The sequence below is a fragment of the Mesoplodon mirus genome (assembly GCF_964341445.2).
Source record: "Mesoplodon mirus genome assembly, chromosome: 15".
In the NCBI taxonomy this organism is placed as follows: Eukaryota; Metazoa; Chordata; class Mammalia; order Artiodactyla; family Ziphiidae; genus Mesoplodon; species Mesoplodon mirus.
Genome location: NC_138991.1, coordinates 28,299,312 through 28,315,834, shown reverse-complemented (window position 1 = coordinate 28,315,834; position 16,523 = coordinate 28,299,312). Strand labels below are relative to the sequence as shown.

General features: G+C 45.3%; 1 protein-coding gene across 1 annotated transcript; it reads left to right on the top strand.

Annotated features, from left to right (window-relative positions):
* Positions 1-441: 441 nt before the first annotated feature.
* SIRPB2 (signal regulatory protein beta 2) lies at positions 442-11,903 on the top strand (the record flags this gene model as incomplete). The annotated part of the gene is made up of 5 exons (XM_082645521.1): positions 442-562; positions 7,503-7,868; positions 8,942-9,283; positions 9,832-9,897; positions 11,200-11,903. The coding sequence occupies 5 exons, from the start codon at positions 442-444 to the stop codon at positions 11,295-11,297; spliced, it is 993 nt and encodes a 330-aa protein (XP_082501647.1). The 3' UTR covers positions 11,298-11,903.
* Positions 11,904-16,523: the final 4,620 nt, after the last annotated feature.

Here is a 16,523-nt window from a genome sequence, read left to right as displayed (position 1 = left end):
AAGCCCTCACACACATATATTATTCCTGCAACACCTTTCTTAAGAAGGGATTGTTATTGTCCCCATTTTGCAAATGAGGCAACAAAGGCTCAAAGATGACAAGTGACTTTGAAATGTCACACAGCCAGGAAGAGGCAGACCCAATTCTTGATCCAAAGTCAGGCTGACTTGAGGGCACACTGTGACAGCCATGCTCATCTCCCTTCCAGGATGCCAAGGACAGGGCCTGGAAAAGGTCATTAAGTCTTTGACAGGGTGATTACAGGAACTACTGCTCAGACACGAAAGCCGGAAACCTCTCCACCCAGGTTCTTCCTCTTACAACAGCAGCCTTGACTTGCGGTAGTGAAAATACTTCCCCAAATAGCCTTGGCCACGAGAAGCAGAAAAAGCCTTGCTCACAAATCTCACTTCAGACTCCAACACCGATCAGAGAACAGAATGGTGGCCAGTCTAGGAGACCACGGGAGGTACACTTTGCCCCCAGTGATGTCCACCCCTACCCGTCTGGCTCATTCACCTCCCTGCTCCTGGCTGCTGGCACTACTCCTTGTCCTCTGGGGTGAGTAGGATTTGGGACAGAACAAGATCCACCCCTGGCTGATCCCACAGAGAGGTGTCAGGAGGGGCTTGACCCTACCAAGATGGAGGGGGAGGGAGGAGCTGAGAACAGGGATGTTAAGCTTCCAGGCTCTGGGCTCATACCGCCGGGTTCTGGCTCAGACACTTGTATGCCTATCTACAAAGAACTGCTCTTTGGAGCCTTTCTCTAGGGGTACTGTATTAAATATAAAAATGGTGAGGCTCAGCCCAGGACCAGCTACATAATTTGCCCAGCCTTGTGAAAAATGAAAGTACAGGTCCTTTGTTCAAAAAGTATTAAGAGGGTTTCCCTGGTGGCGCAGTGGTTGAGAGTCCGCCTGCCGATGCAGGGGACACGGGTTCATGCCCCGGTCCGGGAGGATCCCACATGCAGCGGGGTGGCTGGGCCCGTGAGCCATGGCCGCTGAGCCTGCGCGTCCGGAGCCTGTGCTCTGCAATAGGAGAGGCCACAACAGTGAGAGGCCCGTGTACCACACACACACACACACAAAAATATTAAGAGCTGCAATGAACATTTTGGTACATGACTCTTTGAATAATGGTTTTCTCAGGGTATATGACTGAGCCATAAAAAGAAACGAAATTGAGATATTTGTAATGAGGTGGATGGACCTCTGTCATACAGAGTGAGGTAAGTCAGAAAGAGAAAAACAACATATAGCATACATATATGTATGCTAACACATATATATATATGGAATCTAAGGGAAAAAAAATTAAATAAAAAATAAAAATAAATACATAAATAAAAGGCCATGAAGAACCTAGGGGTAAGATGGGAATAAAGACACAGACCTACTAGAGAATGGACTTGAGGATATGGGGAGGGGGAAGGGTAAGCTGTGACAAAGTGAGAGAGTGGCATGGACATATATACACTACCAAACGTAAAATAGATAGCTAGTGGGAAGCAGCCGCATAGCACAGGGAGATCAACTCGGTGGTTTGTGACCACCTAGAGGGGTGGGATAGGGAGGGTGGGAGGGAGGGAGACAGAAGAGGGAAGAGATATGGGAACATATGTATATGTATAACTGATTCACTTTGTTATAAAGCAGAAACTAACACACCATTGTAAAGCAATTATACTCCAATAAAGACGTTAAAAAAAAAGTATTAAGAATTTTAAGACAGCAGCAGTAGAGCATTAAGGCAATCATGAGGCCCATCTAAGCTTTGGGCTCTGTGCAACGATACAAATCAAACATCCATGAGCCAAAATGCGACTAATCCTAGGACCCACCTCTTTGTTTGGAGGATGCAATGAGATAATGTCTATAAATACCTGGCATGATGTAAAGATTTAATAGCTGTTGGCTATTATTATCATACCCATGTCTCCTCTAAGTCAGGATCAGGCTGATTTAGCTCCTGAGTTTTGGGCCTTCTGGGTACAACTCACCCTCTGAGCCCAGAACCCTCTGATCCACCAGACAATATGCATGGCTATCAGTGGGCTCATTCCACCACTTGCCCATGTGGGTCTCTGCCCCAAGCCCTAATGAGATCTCGATTCTTTTCATCACACCTAGGGTCCTCGAGAATTGTCACCCCCAAGAGAGGCCCCAGTGGGACCCTGGTGTGGAGTCAGACCTGGATGCTCCCTTGTTCACTGGCTGTAACTTGGGGCACCACTTCTCTTCTTCCAACTGGTTTTCTCGAGGAAAATGTGAAGGATAATTCTTTTTTTTTTTAATTTTATTTATTTATTTATGACTGTGTTGGCTCTTCGTTTCTGTGCGAGGGTTTCTCCAGTTGCGGCAAGTGGGGGCCACTCCTCATCACGGTGCGTGGGCCTCTCACCATTGCGGCCTCTCTTGTTGCGGAGCACAGGCTCCAGACGTGCAGGCTCAGTAATTGTGGCTCACGGGGCTAGTTGCTCCACGGCATGTGGGATCTTCCCGGACCGGGGCACAAACCCGTGTCCCCCGCATTGGTAGGCAGATTCTCAACCACTGCGCCACCAGGGAAACCCCGTGAATCATAATTCTTATTAACTCATTTCACAAAGACTTTTGAGTGTCCATGACATGTTAGGCACTAGGTTAGGAAATCATATATCTAAACTAACTTGGATAAAATATATTCAAAATATTTTTGAAAAATATTGACTTCTATCATGCTTCCAAAAGGGAACCCCTCAACAGGAATCATGAAAAACCAGAGCATGCAGATGGGAAATGGGTGGAAAGGAATCCCAGAGCTGTGGGAAAGGGACTGGTCCAGCTCCACAGCCAAGGTAGAGACAAAGCACCGAGGACAATTCCCAAAGTCCATGTGACAACACAGAAGGAGAATCAAGAAAGGGAGAGAGGGCCTCCCTGGTGGCGCAGTGGTTGAGAGTCCGCCTGCCGATGCAGGGGATACGGGTTCGTGCCCCGGTCTGGGAGGATCCCATATGCCGCGGAGCGGCTGGGCCCGTGAGCCATGGCCGCTGGGCCTGCGCATCCGGAGCCTGTGCTCCGCAACGGGAGAGGCCACAACAGTGAGAGGCCCGCATACCGCAAAAAAAAGAAAAAAAAAAAAAAAAAAAGAAAGGGAGAGAGAGAGGGGTGTGGGGCACAGGGCCTTATTCCAGGCTCCAGTTTCCTCCCTATTTCACTTCCCCAGACTCACCCCAACTGGGATAAAAGCCATGAGACTTTCTGAGCCCCCATCTCCTCCCACTGCCTCTTCTCCATTAGTTCTCCCTTTCTCATCACACACAGAAGCTTCATCTTCATAAATTTTTAAACAGCTTTATTGAGGTATAATTGACATACAATAAACTGTACATATTTAAGGTGTACAATTTGACAAGTTTTGTGGGCATTGGACATTTCACACTTGTGAACTTATTACCAAGATAATCAAGATGAGGAATACATCAAACACCTATAAAAGTTTCCTTGTGATTCATCCTGTCCACTCCTCCTCCTCCCCAGGCAGCAGCTTATCTGCTTCCCATCACTATAGAGTAGTCTGCATTTTCTAGAACTTTATACAACAAACATCATACAGTATATACTCCTGTTTGCCTGGCTTCTTTTACTCATTGTAATTATTCTGAGATTCATTCATATTGTTGCACATATCAATAGTCATTTCTAGCTACTGTATGGATAAACCACAGTTTGTTTTTCCACTAACCTATTGATAGACATTTGGGTTGTTCGCAGTTTGGGGCTATTACAAATAAAGCATCTATGAACATTCATATAAAAGTCTTTGTGTGAACATACGCTTTCATTTCTCTTGGGAAAATACCTAGGAATAAAATGACTGGATCATATGGTAGGTGATTATTTAACTTTTTAAGACACTGCCAAAGTGTTTTCCAAAGTGGTTGTACCACTTTACATATTCATCATCAGTGTAGGAGGATAACATTTCCCCCACATCCTTGCCAACACTTGGTATAGTCAGCCTTTTCAATTTTAGTCGTTCTAAAAGGTGTGTAGTGATATCTGATTGTAGTTTTAATTTTCATTTCTCTACTGTGTAATGATGTCGAATATCTTTCATGTGCATTTTTTTGATGAGGGTCTGTTCAGCTCCCGTTTTTAAATTGTGTTTCTTATTATTGAGTTTTGAGAATTCTTTGTATATTCTGGTTACAAACCTTTTATCAGATGTATGCTTTGCAAAGATTTGTTCCTACTCTGTAGCTTGTCTTTTCTTCTTTCACAAGTGTCTTTTGAACTCCTTTTAAGAGTTCTTAATTTTTATTTATCAATTTGTTCTTTTATTGATCAAGATTTTGGTGTTGTATCTAAATATATGGTAGAATTCACCAGTGAAGCTATCTGGACTTGGAGTTTTCTTTGTGGGAAGGTTTTTTAAACAAATTAAATGTTTTAAATAGATAGAAACATCTATTTATCTCTTCTTGAGGTAGCTTTGGTAGTTTGTGATTTTCAAGAAATTTGTTTGTGTTGTCAAGTATATTTAGCCATGAAACTTGTTAATAACAATGCCTAATTATCCTTCTAATATCTGTAAAATCTGTACTGGTGTCACTGCTCTCATTCCTGATACCTATCTATGACTGTCACACACTCTCTTTCTCTTTCTCTCACTCTCCTTTTCTCCTTATTCAGAAGGGCTAGAGATGTATTAGTTTTAATGATTTTCTCAAAGATTTCATTCTTGTTGATTTTCTCTATTGTTTTTGGTTTTCTATTTTATTGATTTTCACTCAGATCTTTGTAGTTTCCTTTCTTTTATTTACTTTTGATTTAATTTGCTCTTTTTTTCTATTTTAAGATGAAACTACAGTCATTCATTTAAGTCTTTTCTTCTTTCCTAAATAAGCATTTAATGCTAAAATATCCACCAGCTTAAGCAGCATGCCACCAACTTTAATGTTGTGTTTTCGTTTTCATTCAGATCAAAATACTTCCTAATTTCCCTTTTATTTTGTCTTTGACTCGTGTGTTATTTAGTTTTCAAACATCTGAAGTTTTCCAGGCATCTGTCTGTTACTGATTCTACTAATTTAATTCCATTGTGGTCAAAGTTCATGCTTTCATGACTTGAATTCCTTTAAATTTATTGAGACTTTTTTATGACTCAGAACATGCACTATCTTTGTAAATGTTCCTTGTACAATTGAAAGTAACTGTATATCCTGCTATTTGGGGATACAATTTTCTGTAAATATCAACTAGACTAAGTTGTTGATAGTATTTTTAAATCTTCTGTATTCTTTCTGATTTTCTGCCTACTTGTTCTATCAACTATTGAATAAGGATATTGAAATCTCAGACTGTAACTGTGGATTTGCCTGTTTCTCCCTGCAGTTCTGTTGGTTTTTGCTTCATATACTTTCAAGTTCTGTTATTAGGTGCATAAATGTTTGGGGGTTTTATGTCTTCTTGATTATTTTACCCCTTTATCATTATCAAATGGCATTTTTTATTCCTGGAGATATTTTTTGCTTCAAAATCTACTTTATCTGATATTAATATAGCCACTCCAGCTTTTGATTAGTGTTAGTATGATATATCTGTTTCCATCATTCTTCTTTTAACATATTTGCACCTTTATATTTAAAGTGGAGTTCTTGTAGGCAACATGTAGTTGAATATTACTTTTTTGTCCAATCTGACAATCTCTAACTACTAATGTTTAGACCATTTACATTTAAAGTAATTTTTGATATGATTAGGTCTAAATCTATTACTTTCCTATTTGTTCTACTTGTTCTTTGTTCCCTTTTTCCTCTTTTTCTGTTTTCATTTGGTAATTTAATATTTTTATAATGCTATTTTCTCTCCTTTATTGGCTTATTAGCTATAACTTTATTTTGAAGTTTAGTGGTTGTTTTAGGGTTTATAATATACCTCTTTAATTTATCAACATCTACCTTAAGTGATATCATACCATTTCACACATAGTATAAGAACCTTATGATGGTATACTAACATTCTCCCCACACCAGCCTTTATTTTGTTATTGCCTTAACTTTACTTACACATGCATTATAAGCCTCACAATAGAACATTATTATATTTTATTATTTGGGGACCTTGCTTTCTAGATTTGCTAGGTGGGACCAGAGCACTTCTCTCTAGGTAGAGTACTCCCTTCTGTGTAGTCTACCCATTGCCTTGTCGATCATGAGGTTTTCCAGTTTTACAGGTGGGAGCAGGCATCATTCTCAGCCCTGTGTTGAGTGATGGGCACAGTTTAGCACATCCATGTGAGGAAACTACCTGAGGCCAGGGGAAGAAACACTAGAAAGAATTAGAGAGAACAAGGTCTGACTGACTCAAATAGTGGTGTTTGGGGGTGGGTGTTTGCTGAAAACTTCCTGGAACTAAGGACAAATGAAATTCCTAGGATTGAATGTGGGGTGTCACTTGGTCACAGCTGTGAGGCAGTTCTTAGTGGCTAATGGCACATGCCTAGCTGAAGATGGGGGGAAATGAATTTAGAATTCCACAACCCTTCCCCAGATCCTGTTAGAAGGGAATGTTTGCTTCATTCTACTCCCCTACCTCACTCCCAACTGAGAAACACCGTGATACAAACTTAAGTCTTGGAATGAGACCAAGTTATTCCCAAGGCCTGATGGAAGCACAGATGAAGGGAAACTCGGGGCCCAAAGCTGATGACCTTGTAGTGAGCAGAATCTTGAGGCAGTTGATCTGAGTCCAAATCCTCGCCATGACACCTACTGAATGCATGGTTCCCCTCAGGTTTCTGCACCTCCCTGAGCATTAGTTTTCTCTCAGAAATGGAGAACCTCACAGAGCTCTTGGAGGGAGTACCTGAGTTGCTGTTCATAACCCAGGTGTAGAAGAACTTCCATGGGAGGGCTTGGCCTTCCTTCTCTGTGCCCAGTCTCAAGCCAAACTCCATAGTTCAACCTATCTTCTTCTTATAAGGTCACCAGTTATATTGGGTTAGGACCCACCTATGTGACCTAATTTTAACTTAATCACCTATTTAAAGACCCTATCTCCAAATGAAATCTCATTCTGAGGTACTGGGAGTTAGGACTTCAGTATATGAATTTGTGGGGGAGGCAAAATTCAGCCCAATTAGCAGTGATCCTGGGAAAGCTACCTAACTGTTTCTGGGTTCTCAGTGTCTTCTGTTGTAAGATGGGGATGATGCTGCCAACCTCTAAGGAGTGTTGGAGGAATAAATGAGATAATACATGCATTGCCTGGCACATGGTGAGCACTCAAGTGCCATCTATTACTCATAAGTAATCCATTTAATAGCCCTGCTCTCTCTCTCTCTCTCCAGCCAGCTGCCTCATCTCCTCTTTTACTTCCCTCTCCAACAACACCCTTCAAGTGTTCTAAGCAATTGTTCTTGACCAGCTGATGGCTGGTTTATGTTAAGTTTGCCTCTTAGGGCTTCAAGTCCCTCCAGCCCAGCACAAGGCCTTGCTTCCTCTGTTGCAGGAGCTACTGAGCAGAGCAAGGGGGGTAAGTGGCAGGTCCTGCAGCCTGAGGGCCCCATGCTGGTGGCAGAAGGTGAGACACTCCTGCTGAGGTGTACAGTAGTCGGCTCCTGCACTGATGACATGATAAAATGGGTCAAGGTGAGCAACAAGGACCAGCAGGAAATTTATAACTTCAAACATGGCTTCTTCCCCGGGGTGATGCCCATGATCCAGAAGACACTGGAACCACTTAATTGTGACTATTCCATCTATATCCACAATGTCACCACGAAACATGCTGGAACCTACCACTGTGTGAGACTTGATGGCTTGAGTGAGCGCTCAGGAAAGAAGCTGGATGAGGGCACCTCTGTGCTTGTGAAGAGTGAGTATTAGGCCCTGCAGGTCATAGCATTCTGCTCTGATCTATCTCCCTGCATCAGTCACCTTTATCCACAGTCATGCTGCACACACAAATTCTCAGTGGCATATAACAATTAGTATGTCTCACTCACACATTTACAGGCAGCTGGGGTGGTTCTGTTCTACATGTCTCATTCCAGGGCCCAGACTGGCCAGAGTACATATTTCTCACGGAGATGGCAGAAGCACAAGAGGGCAAGTCCCAGCACCCTAAGCACATTTCAAGCTTCTACTCATATAATGTCTGCTAACAGCCCATTGGCTAAAGCAAGTCACATGGCTAAGGTCAAAGTTAAGAGGCAAGGAAGTGTACTTGGCCACCATGAATCCACAGCAAGAGTATGGATGTGCCACACTATCAGAGGAAAGTCAAGAACTGGGGCTGATCATTTAATCCCCAAGTAACCACTCATACTATCTATAAGTCCACCATTGGTGACCTGGACACCCAAATCCTGGGTCTGTCATTCAGTAGAAATGTGTTCTTAAATTAGTCACTTCAGCTCTATCTCCTTCAAGTGCTTAACTTGCAAAATAGGCAACAAAATTCCTACTTCAAGGGATATTCAGGTGATGAAATAGAAGAATTGATGTTTGTGAAACCCCCGTAAACCACTGACATGGAGGGTATCCATGTACGTTTGTTGGGGTGGGGGGGGTTCATTTTAACTTAATGCAAGCATTTCAGGAAGTCTTCTCTGACTCCTTCCAAGCTTCTCTTAGTCCCGCAGTCCTCTGGGTTTCCAACCTCAGGGGGATTTTCTGGACCATCTCCACCCACAGACTGAGAACTTCTCCAGGGCAGGACATTTGTGGGTCTTAGCAAGCTTCCTTTTCCCCAATCCTAGCATCAGCACATCGTAGGTACTGAGAATTCCTTTACAGGGTGAATCAATTAGTGAATAACAAGGGAATGCGGGAGGGAGTGACTGAGTGAAGAAAACAGGGGAAGGAAAGGGAGGGTAGATAGGAGGGAGGAAATGATTGGACTGTGGAGGGAGAGAAGGAACAATAAAGTCCTCTCTTTGGCTGCAGAAGCTGGGGACCCAGAGCCAGACCTCTGGATCATCCAACCCCAGGAGCTGGTGTTGGCAACCACTGGAGACACTGTCATCCTGAACTGCACGGTGCTTGGAGAGGGTCCCCCCGGTCCCATCAGGTGGTTTCGGGGAGCTGGTCTGAGCCGGGAGGCCGTTTACAACTTTAGAGGCATCTCCTACCCCAATGTGACGGCAGTCCGGGCTTCCAACAATGACTTCAGCATTCTTCTGCGTGACATCTCCACTGAGTATGCAGGCACTTATTACTGTGTAAAGTTTCAGAGGAAACCCAACAGGCAGTACCTATCTGGACAGGGCACCAGGCTGAGAGTCAAAGGTGAGACAGGTGGTTTAGGAGATGTTGAGGGAGAGGGGGAGGTGGTCCACAAGGAAAATTTCATCAGGTCCCAAACAAGCTAGCTCTTCTTAGCCTCAAGGCCTTTACATAAGCTATTCCCTCTGCCTGGAATGCTTTCTCCTTTTCTACGGAGAACTTCTACTCATCCTTCAAGGCCCAGCACAAATAGCCCCTCCTCTGTGAAATCTTCTCCTTCTCCCAGGCAGAGTTAATTTATCCCCATTCTGGGCTCCACAGAACTTTTTATAGACTGTTAATGATTCAACAAACATCTATTGCATGCCTGTTGACTACTCTACACTGTACTAGGTGCTGCAGACACTGCAATGAAGCAAGCATTGTCCCTACCCCAGAGAGGCTCATGCAGGTCTAACTAGTCCTTCATAGTTACAGGGCTTGACTTTTAGCCCCCATCCCAGGCAGAAACTGGCAGACTCATCTCAGGGACCCCAGCTCCTAACACAGGGACTCAAGAAGTGGAGTGATAGAAAGAAAGAGGAGTGTGAGACCACTTCTCTCCCTTGCAGCAAAGCACACTTCTCTCCAAGAGTCAGAATTCACCAATGAACGTGCAGCCAAGGTATTTCCATCAGGTGAGTGTACCTATCTCCAGTGGCGTTAACCAGGCTCCCACAGGTAAGTGGGGCCAGAGATGGCTTGGCCATGGGAAGGGTGCAGTTCCAGACTTCTAGGGCCCTTCTGCCACTAAGACAGTTCCCAGGACTCCATCTCAGCTGCAGAACCAGAACCCAGAGAACCACATTAAAGCTCAATCAAAGGAAAGGCTTTCTAACAGTCAGTGCTAACTGTTCAGTGGGCACTATTGCTTACGAGGTGATGAGCTCCCCGTGATTCAGAGCAAGGCTACACTATGAAGCTGTGCATAACAGTGCTGAAGAACATGGCTTTGTAGCCAGGCTTCCTGGATTGAGCCCCTTTCTAGCTGTGGGATTATGGACAGGTTGCCTTACTCCTTGAATCTCTGGTGCCCTGCTCTGTGATCTAGGGGGAAGAAGGGAGATAAGAAACAGAGAACCTACCTCGTGGGGTTATGTACAGATCCAATGGGGCCACATGTGTCAAGTGCCCAGAACTGTGCCTGTCACATCACCTCAAGGTACACTCAAGGGCACTTGATAACTGGGGCAAACTTGGAATAGAGGTGACCAGGTTAGCTTCCCTGATGCTCAGCCCTGTTCCTGCCATTCTTGGGAGCCAAACCACTTGGTCGCATCACTACTTTGACACATGTAGACCTGAGCAAATCACTTCCCCACTCTGGATCTGTCTCCTTATCTATACAAGCTGGATTTCCATCCTACCTTGCAAGATTAGCTTGAGGATTATATAAGGTAATTAGGAAGTGCTTAGCTCAGGGCCTGGGACAGAGGAGCTGAGCAGTCTATAATGAAAGCAATTTTCTATTGTTATCAGAGGTCAGAGATGCTGTCAAGATGATTAAAGGTAGAGGTAGGGGGCTTCCCTGGTGGCGCAGTAGTTGAGAGTCCGCCTGCCGACGCAGGGAACACGGGTTCGTGCCCCGGTCCGGGAAGATCCCACATGCCGCGGAGCGGCTAGGCCCGTGAGCCATGGCCGCTGAGCCTGCGCGTCCGGAGCCTGTGCTCCGCAACGGGAGAGACCACAACAGGGAGAGGCCCGTGTACTGCAAAAAAAAAAAAAAAAAAAAAAAAAAAAGGTAGAGGTAGGATATTCGGCAAAGGCTCTTCGAGCCTGGGACAGGGGGATGGGAGGTCTTTGATCTCTTCCAGGGTAAAAAGGATGAGGCCCAAGAGGTTATACAGAAGCTTGACCCAACTGCACCATAGAGGCACTGAGGTGTGGGGTGTTGGGGGCTCAGCTGGGGTCCTTCCTGAGCTTTCCTCTCTGTCCCCCAGGCCTCCTGTCTGTGCTCACTCTTGCGGTCCTGGGGCTGAAAGCAGTGACCTTGGCTGCACTCCTGCTGGCCCTGGCTGCCCACCGGAGGAACCCTTGACAAGAAGATGTCAAAAATTCAGGCCCAGCAGAGCTGTGCTCATCTTGGCATGGGGCATGGAGTATGGATGACTGGTCAGCCCTAGAGTGGGTCCTCTAAGAGAGGGTCAGGGACTCCCCAATCATTCCTCTGCCTCCAATTCCAGCCTCCAGTTGCCCTCAGGCCTCATGAAGAACTCCAGATTCCCTACACCCGATTTCCTTTCACCTGGCGAAATTCCCCATTTGGCACTGGGCTCCCCTCTGATTTGCCGTCCTCTCTCTTCTCAGCCTGTTCAAGCCCTCCTTGTCCTTCAAGGCCTTGCCCGGGTCTCTCCTCGAGGCCCTTGCTCCTGCTGCAGCCCCTCTGGAGGGCTTGCCCCCTTGCTCCCCACTCCACATTTTCTCTTCCTTCAAGATGCAGCTCAGAGTCCTTCCCAGAAGGTTTCCCTGAGTGTCTCTGAGCCCAACCAGACTACCTGTGCCCCTCCATCTACATCCTTCCTTCCTCCTTTCCTGCCTTCTTTCCTTCTCCCCTGTGGCTGACTTGTGTGGCTGTAACAGTTAGAATGCAGGTTTGGCAAGTTTAACAAAACTCTTAAATAACAGTGGCTCAAATCAGAAGAAAGTTGGTTTCTCTAGTAATATTCCAGTATAAGCCGGCCAGGCAATTCGGGACTCCCTGGTATTGAGACCCAGAATTCCTTGGTCTTATTGTTACCAGGTCCATATCCCAGGCAGAAAAGACCAGGGAAAGAAGTAGTGAAGGGGAGAATGACACTTCCCTTCAAGGTCACAGCGGGGAATTTGTCCACATCACCTCTCATTGGCTGGAATGTGGTCACGTGGTCACACCTAGCTGCAAGGAAGTCTAGGAAATGTAGTCTTTATTCTAGCAAGGTGTGCCCAGCTAAAATCTGTCACTAGAGAATCAGAGAGTAAACATCAGTAGATGACCAGTGATCTCCACCTCTGTGGCATAGACAGTTTCTTACTTGTTCCGTGGGACACCTGAATTCAATTCCCAGATGAAATGGCATTTCTTTATACCTCCACCTCCACTAGGGCAGCATAATGGAGAGCAGTAGTTCTCAAGAAGAGAATACTTTGCCCCCCAGGGGGTATGTGGCAATGTCTAGAGACATTTTTGATTGTCACAACTTGGGGGGTACTATTGTCATCTAGTGGGTAGAGGTCAGGGATGCTGCTAATTATCCTATAATGCACAGGGCAGACCCCACAACGGAGAGTTATCTGGCCCAAAGTATCAGTAGTACCGAAGTTGAGAAACCCTGGTGTAGGGGAAAGCATGCATTCCTTGGAGTCAGACACGCCCGATTTCTAATCCTGAAGCCCCCACTCCCTCCCTGTCCACCATTAATAACAAATTGCACCTCCTGGAACATCGAGGACAACCACGTGGACTCTCTGCACTGTATAATAAGCAATTCAATTCAACATCGACTGAGGGCTTACTATATGCTCTGTGTACACTCAGTGCATGCAAACTCCCTTTCTTCTTTCCACACAAACATTTTTAGCACCTATTAGGTGGGGAAGTGGATTAGTCTGGATGTTTTTCATCATAACAAACAGAAAAGCAGCTGGAATAATACTAAGTCTAAGGGGCCATTAATTTAGTCTGAGTGTTTTGTGCCAGTTTCAGCATATCAATAACCAGTGTTGTGGTTGGACTGGCCCTTGTGGTTGGTATTATGAGTGCAAGATGCCCTTCAGTGATACCCATCAGGGAACTTTGAAGACACAGAGGCTTATTACTTTACAAGACCTGGAAATTACACAGCATTCCTGGGGCCACACAACGAGGTCACAGGGAAAGAGAAAGAGAGAGAGAGAGACAGCACCTGGGGTTCTGTTTTATTGGGGTTCATGATTTTGTGGGCTCACTCTTTATTGGTAATTTAAAACTTAAGAGTGGGAATTTAAAGCCCAGGAAGAGGAAAAAAAACAAAACAAAACAACTGGTAGCTCTGATGATCAGTTACTGAAAACAAACAAGATCTCTAAAACAAAGGAACCTCTATGGGGGAAGATGGCCTGACTCTTTATCTAGCCCTGTGGCTGGCAATGTTTTTATTCAAGATAAACACATTGAAGGGGATGCCTCTTTGAAATGGATGCCTCAACAATCAAAACTTAAATCAGATAATCGCATTACAAAAAAGAAAAAAGAAACAAGTGTCAAGGTTTACACTGCACTGAGAATTGAATAAATCATTGAATTACCAGATATCAGAAAAAAGGCTAGATATAATAAATTGAATAATGCCTCTCACAAAAGATATCCAAGTCCTAATCCTTGGAACCTGTTAATGTTAACTTATATGGCAAAAAGGACTTTGCATATGTGATTAAAGATCTATAAATGGAGCAGTGGTCCTGAATTATTCAGGTGGGCCCTAAATGCAATCACAAGTGTCCTGATGAGAGAGAGACAGAGGGAGATTCCACCCAGAAGAGGAGGAGAAAGCAATGTGACCACAAAGGCAGAGATGGGAGTGATGCGGCCACAAGCTAAACAATGCTGGCAGCCACAAGAAGCAAGGAGCAGATTCTCCCCAGTGTCTCTGGAGGGAGCATGGCCCCCTAACACCTTGATTTCAGCCCAGTGATACTGATTTCATACTCTGGCCTCCAGAAATAGGAGAGAATAAATTTCTATTGTTTTATGCCATCAGATTTGTGGTAATGTGTTACAGCAGCCATGGGAAACTAATAGCATGGAACTGGGCCTCTGAAATAACTGGAGGTGGTTGCCTTCTCTGCCCCTGAAAATCTCCTTCATAGTCTGGTCCCCCAGCTTATCTCCCACCACCACCCTTTAAACTGACTCCAGTCTGGCACCCACGTGGGCCTTGGCCACACACATTCCCTAATTCAGCCAAGTCTCTACATAACTGTTTCCTTCAAGAAGCCTCCCGAGATCACCCCCTCCACCACGACATCTTCCTCCTTCTCATTTCCCATTTGCAGCTTAAGTTTTCTTCTCAGCACTTACTGCTACGTGTAAATGTGAGTGTGTGTGTATTTATTTCCTTGATGATTATTAGTTGTCCCCACTAGAATTTGAGCTCACTGAGGGCAGGAACCTAACTTTTCACTATTGTAGCCCCTTACATTCCGTCATAAAAAGTAGCTGAAGGCTGACAACATGCCAGGCAGGTGATGGAAGTTGGAACTAGAGAGTGGGACCGGGGTAAGGCCAGGATGGGAACAAAGGTGTGGATGAAATTGGAGGGGACTGGAATGAAACTTTGGGAGGAAGTGGGCTTTGAAGGGTGGGGGAGCATGTAGTACTGGGAGTGGGGTTATGGGAGAAAGGGGTGGGGCTGGGTGGGTCAGGAGCGGGTGGTGGTGGATCTTCAAGGTTGGGGGGAGCCTGGAGCTGGTAGTGGTTGTGGGACTTGGGGGTGGAGGCGGGGGGGGGAGGGGCAGGGGGAGGGGCTGGAAGTAGGAAGGTGGCAGGGCCTTCAGCACCACCCCCCACCCAGTTTTGTTAAGGACATTTAGATAAATGTTATGAAAATGTAGTTTCAACTTCACACCCTCACATTCCCTTCTAATCAAATTGTGGCCCTAAATACCTCCAGTCAGATCATCTGGAGCTGCGTCCAGAAACCAACCATGGAAGCACAGTCCTATAGGCCAAAGAGAGACAGGGTTGGTGTAGTGGTTGGGAACACAAGGCTCATATCTGAGATGCCTGGATTCAAACTCATTTAGGAATCTAGGGTTCCCCATTTATAAAATGGAAATGATAATAGAACTCACTTCATAGAGTTGTCATGAGGATGAGTAAGTTAGTGTATTTAAGGTTCTTTTAAGAGTGTCTGGGGGCTTCACTGGTGGTGCAGTGGTTGAGAGTCCGCCTGCCGATGCAGGGGACACGGGTTTGTGCCCCGGTCTGGGAGGATCCCACATGCCACAGAGCGGCTAGGCCCGTGAGCCATGTTCTCTGAGCCTGCACGTCCGGAGCCTGTGCTCCGCAACGGGAGAGGCCACAACAGTGAGAAGCCTGCGTACCGCAAAAAAAAAAAAAAAAAAAGAGTGTCTGGGACATAGTTAGTGTTCAATAAACATTAGCTATCAGGTAATGTTACAGGGGAAGGATACCCAGAGGCCTCTGGAGGAGGGGCCAGGGATGCCCTGGAGTAAGAGAGGGTTTTCCCAGGGGCACAAAAGTGAAGAGGGGTGACAGCTGGAATCAGGGACTCAAATACCAGTTGAGGAGCTGGATCATGGGAAGCCGGTCACCTCCAGACCTTTAAGCTGGGGCAAGTCATCAGTCAGTTTCCAGGGTGGAAAGACCTTGCTTCCAGCTGAGCATGAGCATAGTGTAGAGTGAGCCCCCAGGCTCTTGGACTTTCTGGGAAGTTGGAGGGCATCTGGGGTGGACACAGTGATGAAGGGGGAAGGAACTGGGAACCAGGGCTGGATGCCCTGCAATGGAAAGGAGATAGTCGTGCCACAAAAAACGGTCCTTCCTCCCACACATCCCACCAGGACCTAGTGCAGCTGAAAATCTGCTTTTAATAAAGTGAACCTAGACCCTAATTCATTTAACATATAAACTTAAAAGTATTTTTTGCACGGTTTTGATATATACCAAATTTCCCAGGAACGCACCTGCTGTGTCCATCAAGGGAAGACTGAACTTTGGGTTGTTCATAATCTTACTGAGGCTTTTTTTTTTAACCATTTTGAAAAATTACATCACCCACAGCAGCACACTAACAACATTTTAATCAACCATAATATAGCCCTGTACGTAGAGGCCAGCATCTAACTGCTTCATTTTGCTTTGTACTGTTCTTACACCTGAGGATTGAAATACAGATCATTTTATTCCAATTACTATCCTTTCTTTTCTCCAGTTAGGGCATGATATTGGTTTTCTCAGTGCATGTAGGTCAGTTTTATTATCTCTGGATTCCATTTAAGGCAGTAAAGGGGTGACACAAGATGTTTGTTATGGAAATGGGTCTGAGAAGGCTGTGAACACTGGGCTGGCCCACCTCCAACCTCCTACCTTGTACAGTGTAGGCCCTGAGGCCCAGAGGCCCAGAGAGGGCAAGAGGCCTGCTCTCGTCACCCAGCTTGTCTAGCAATAGTGCAGCCCACAGCAATAGTGAACACTAAAGGCAGTGACTCTGTAGCCACATCACTTCGAGACTGTATGTTTGTGGGTCTCTCATTTTTCCTAGTCACAAAGGCATCTGTTTTATGG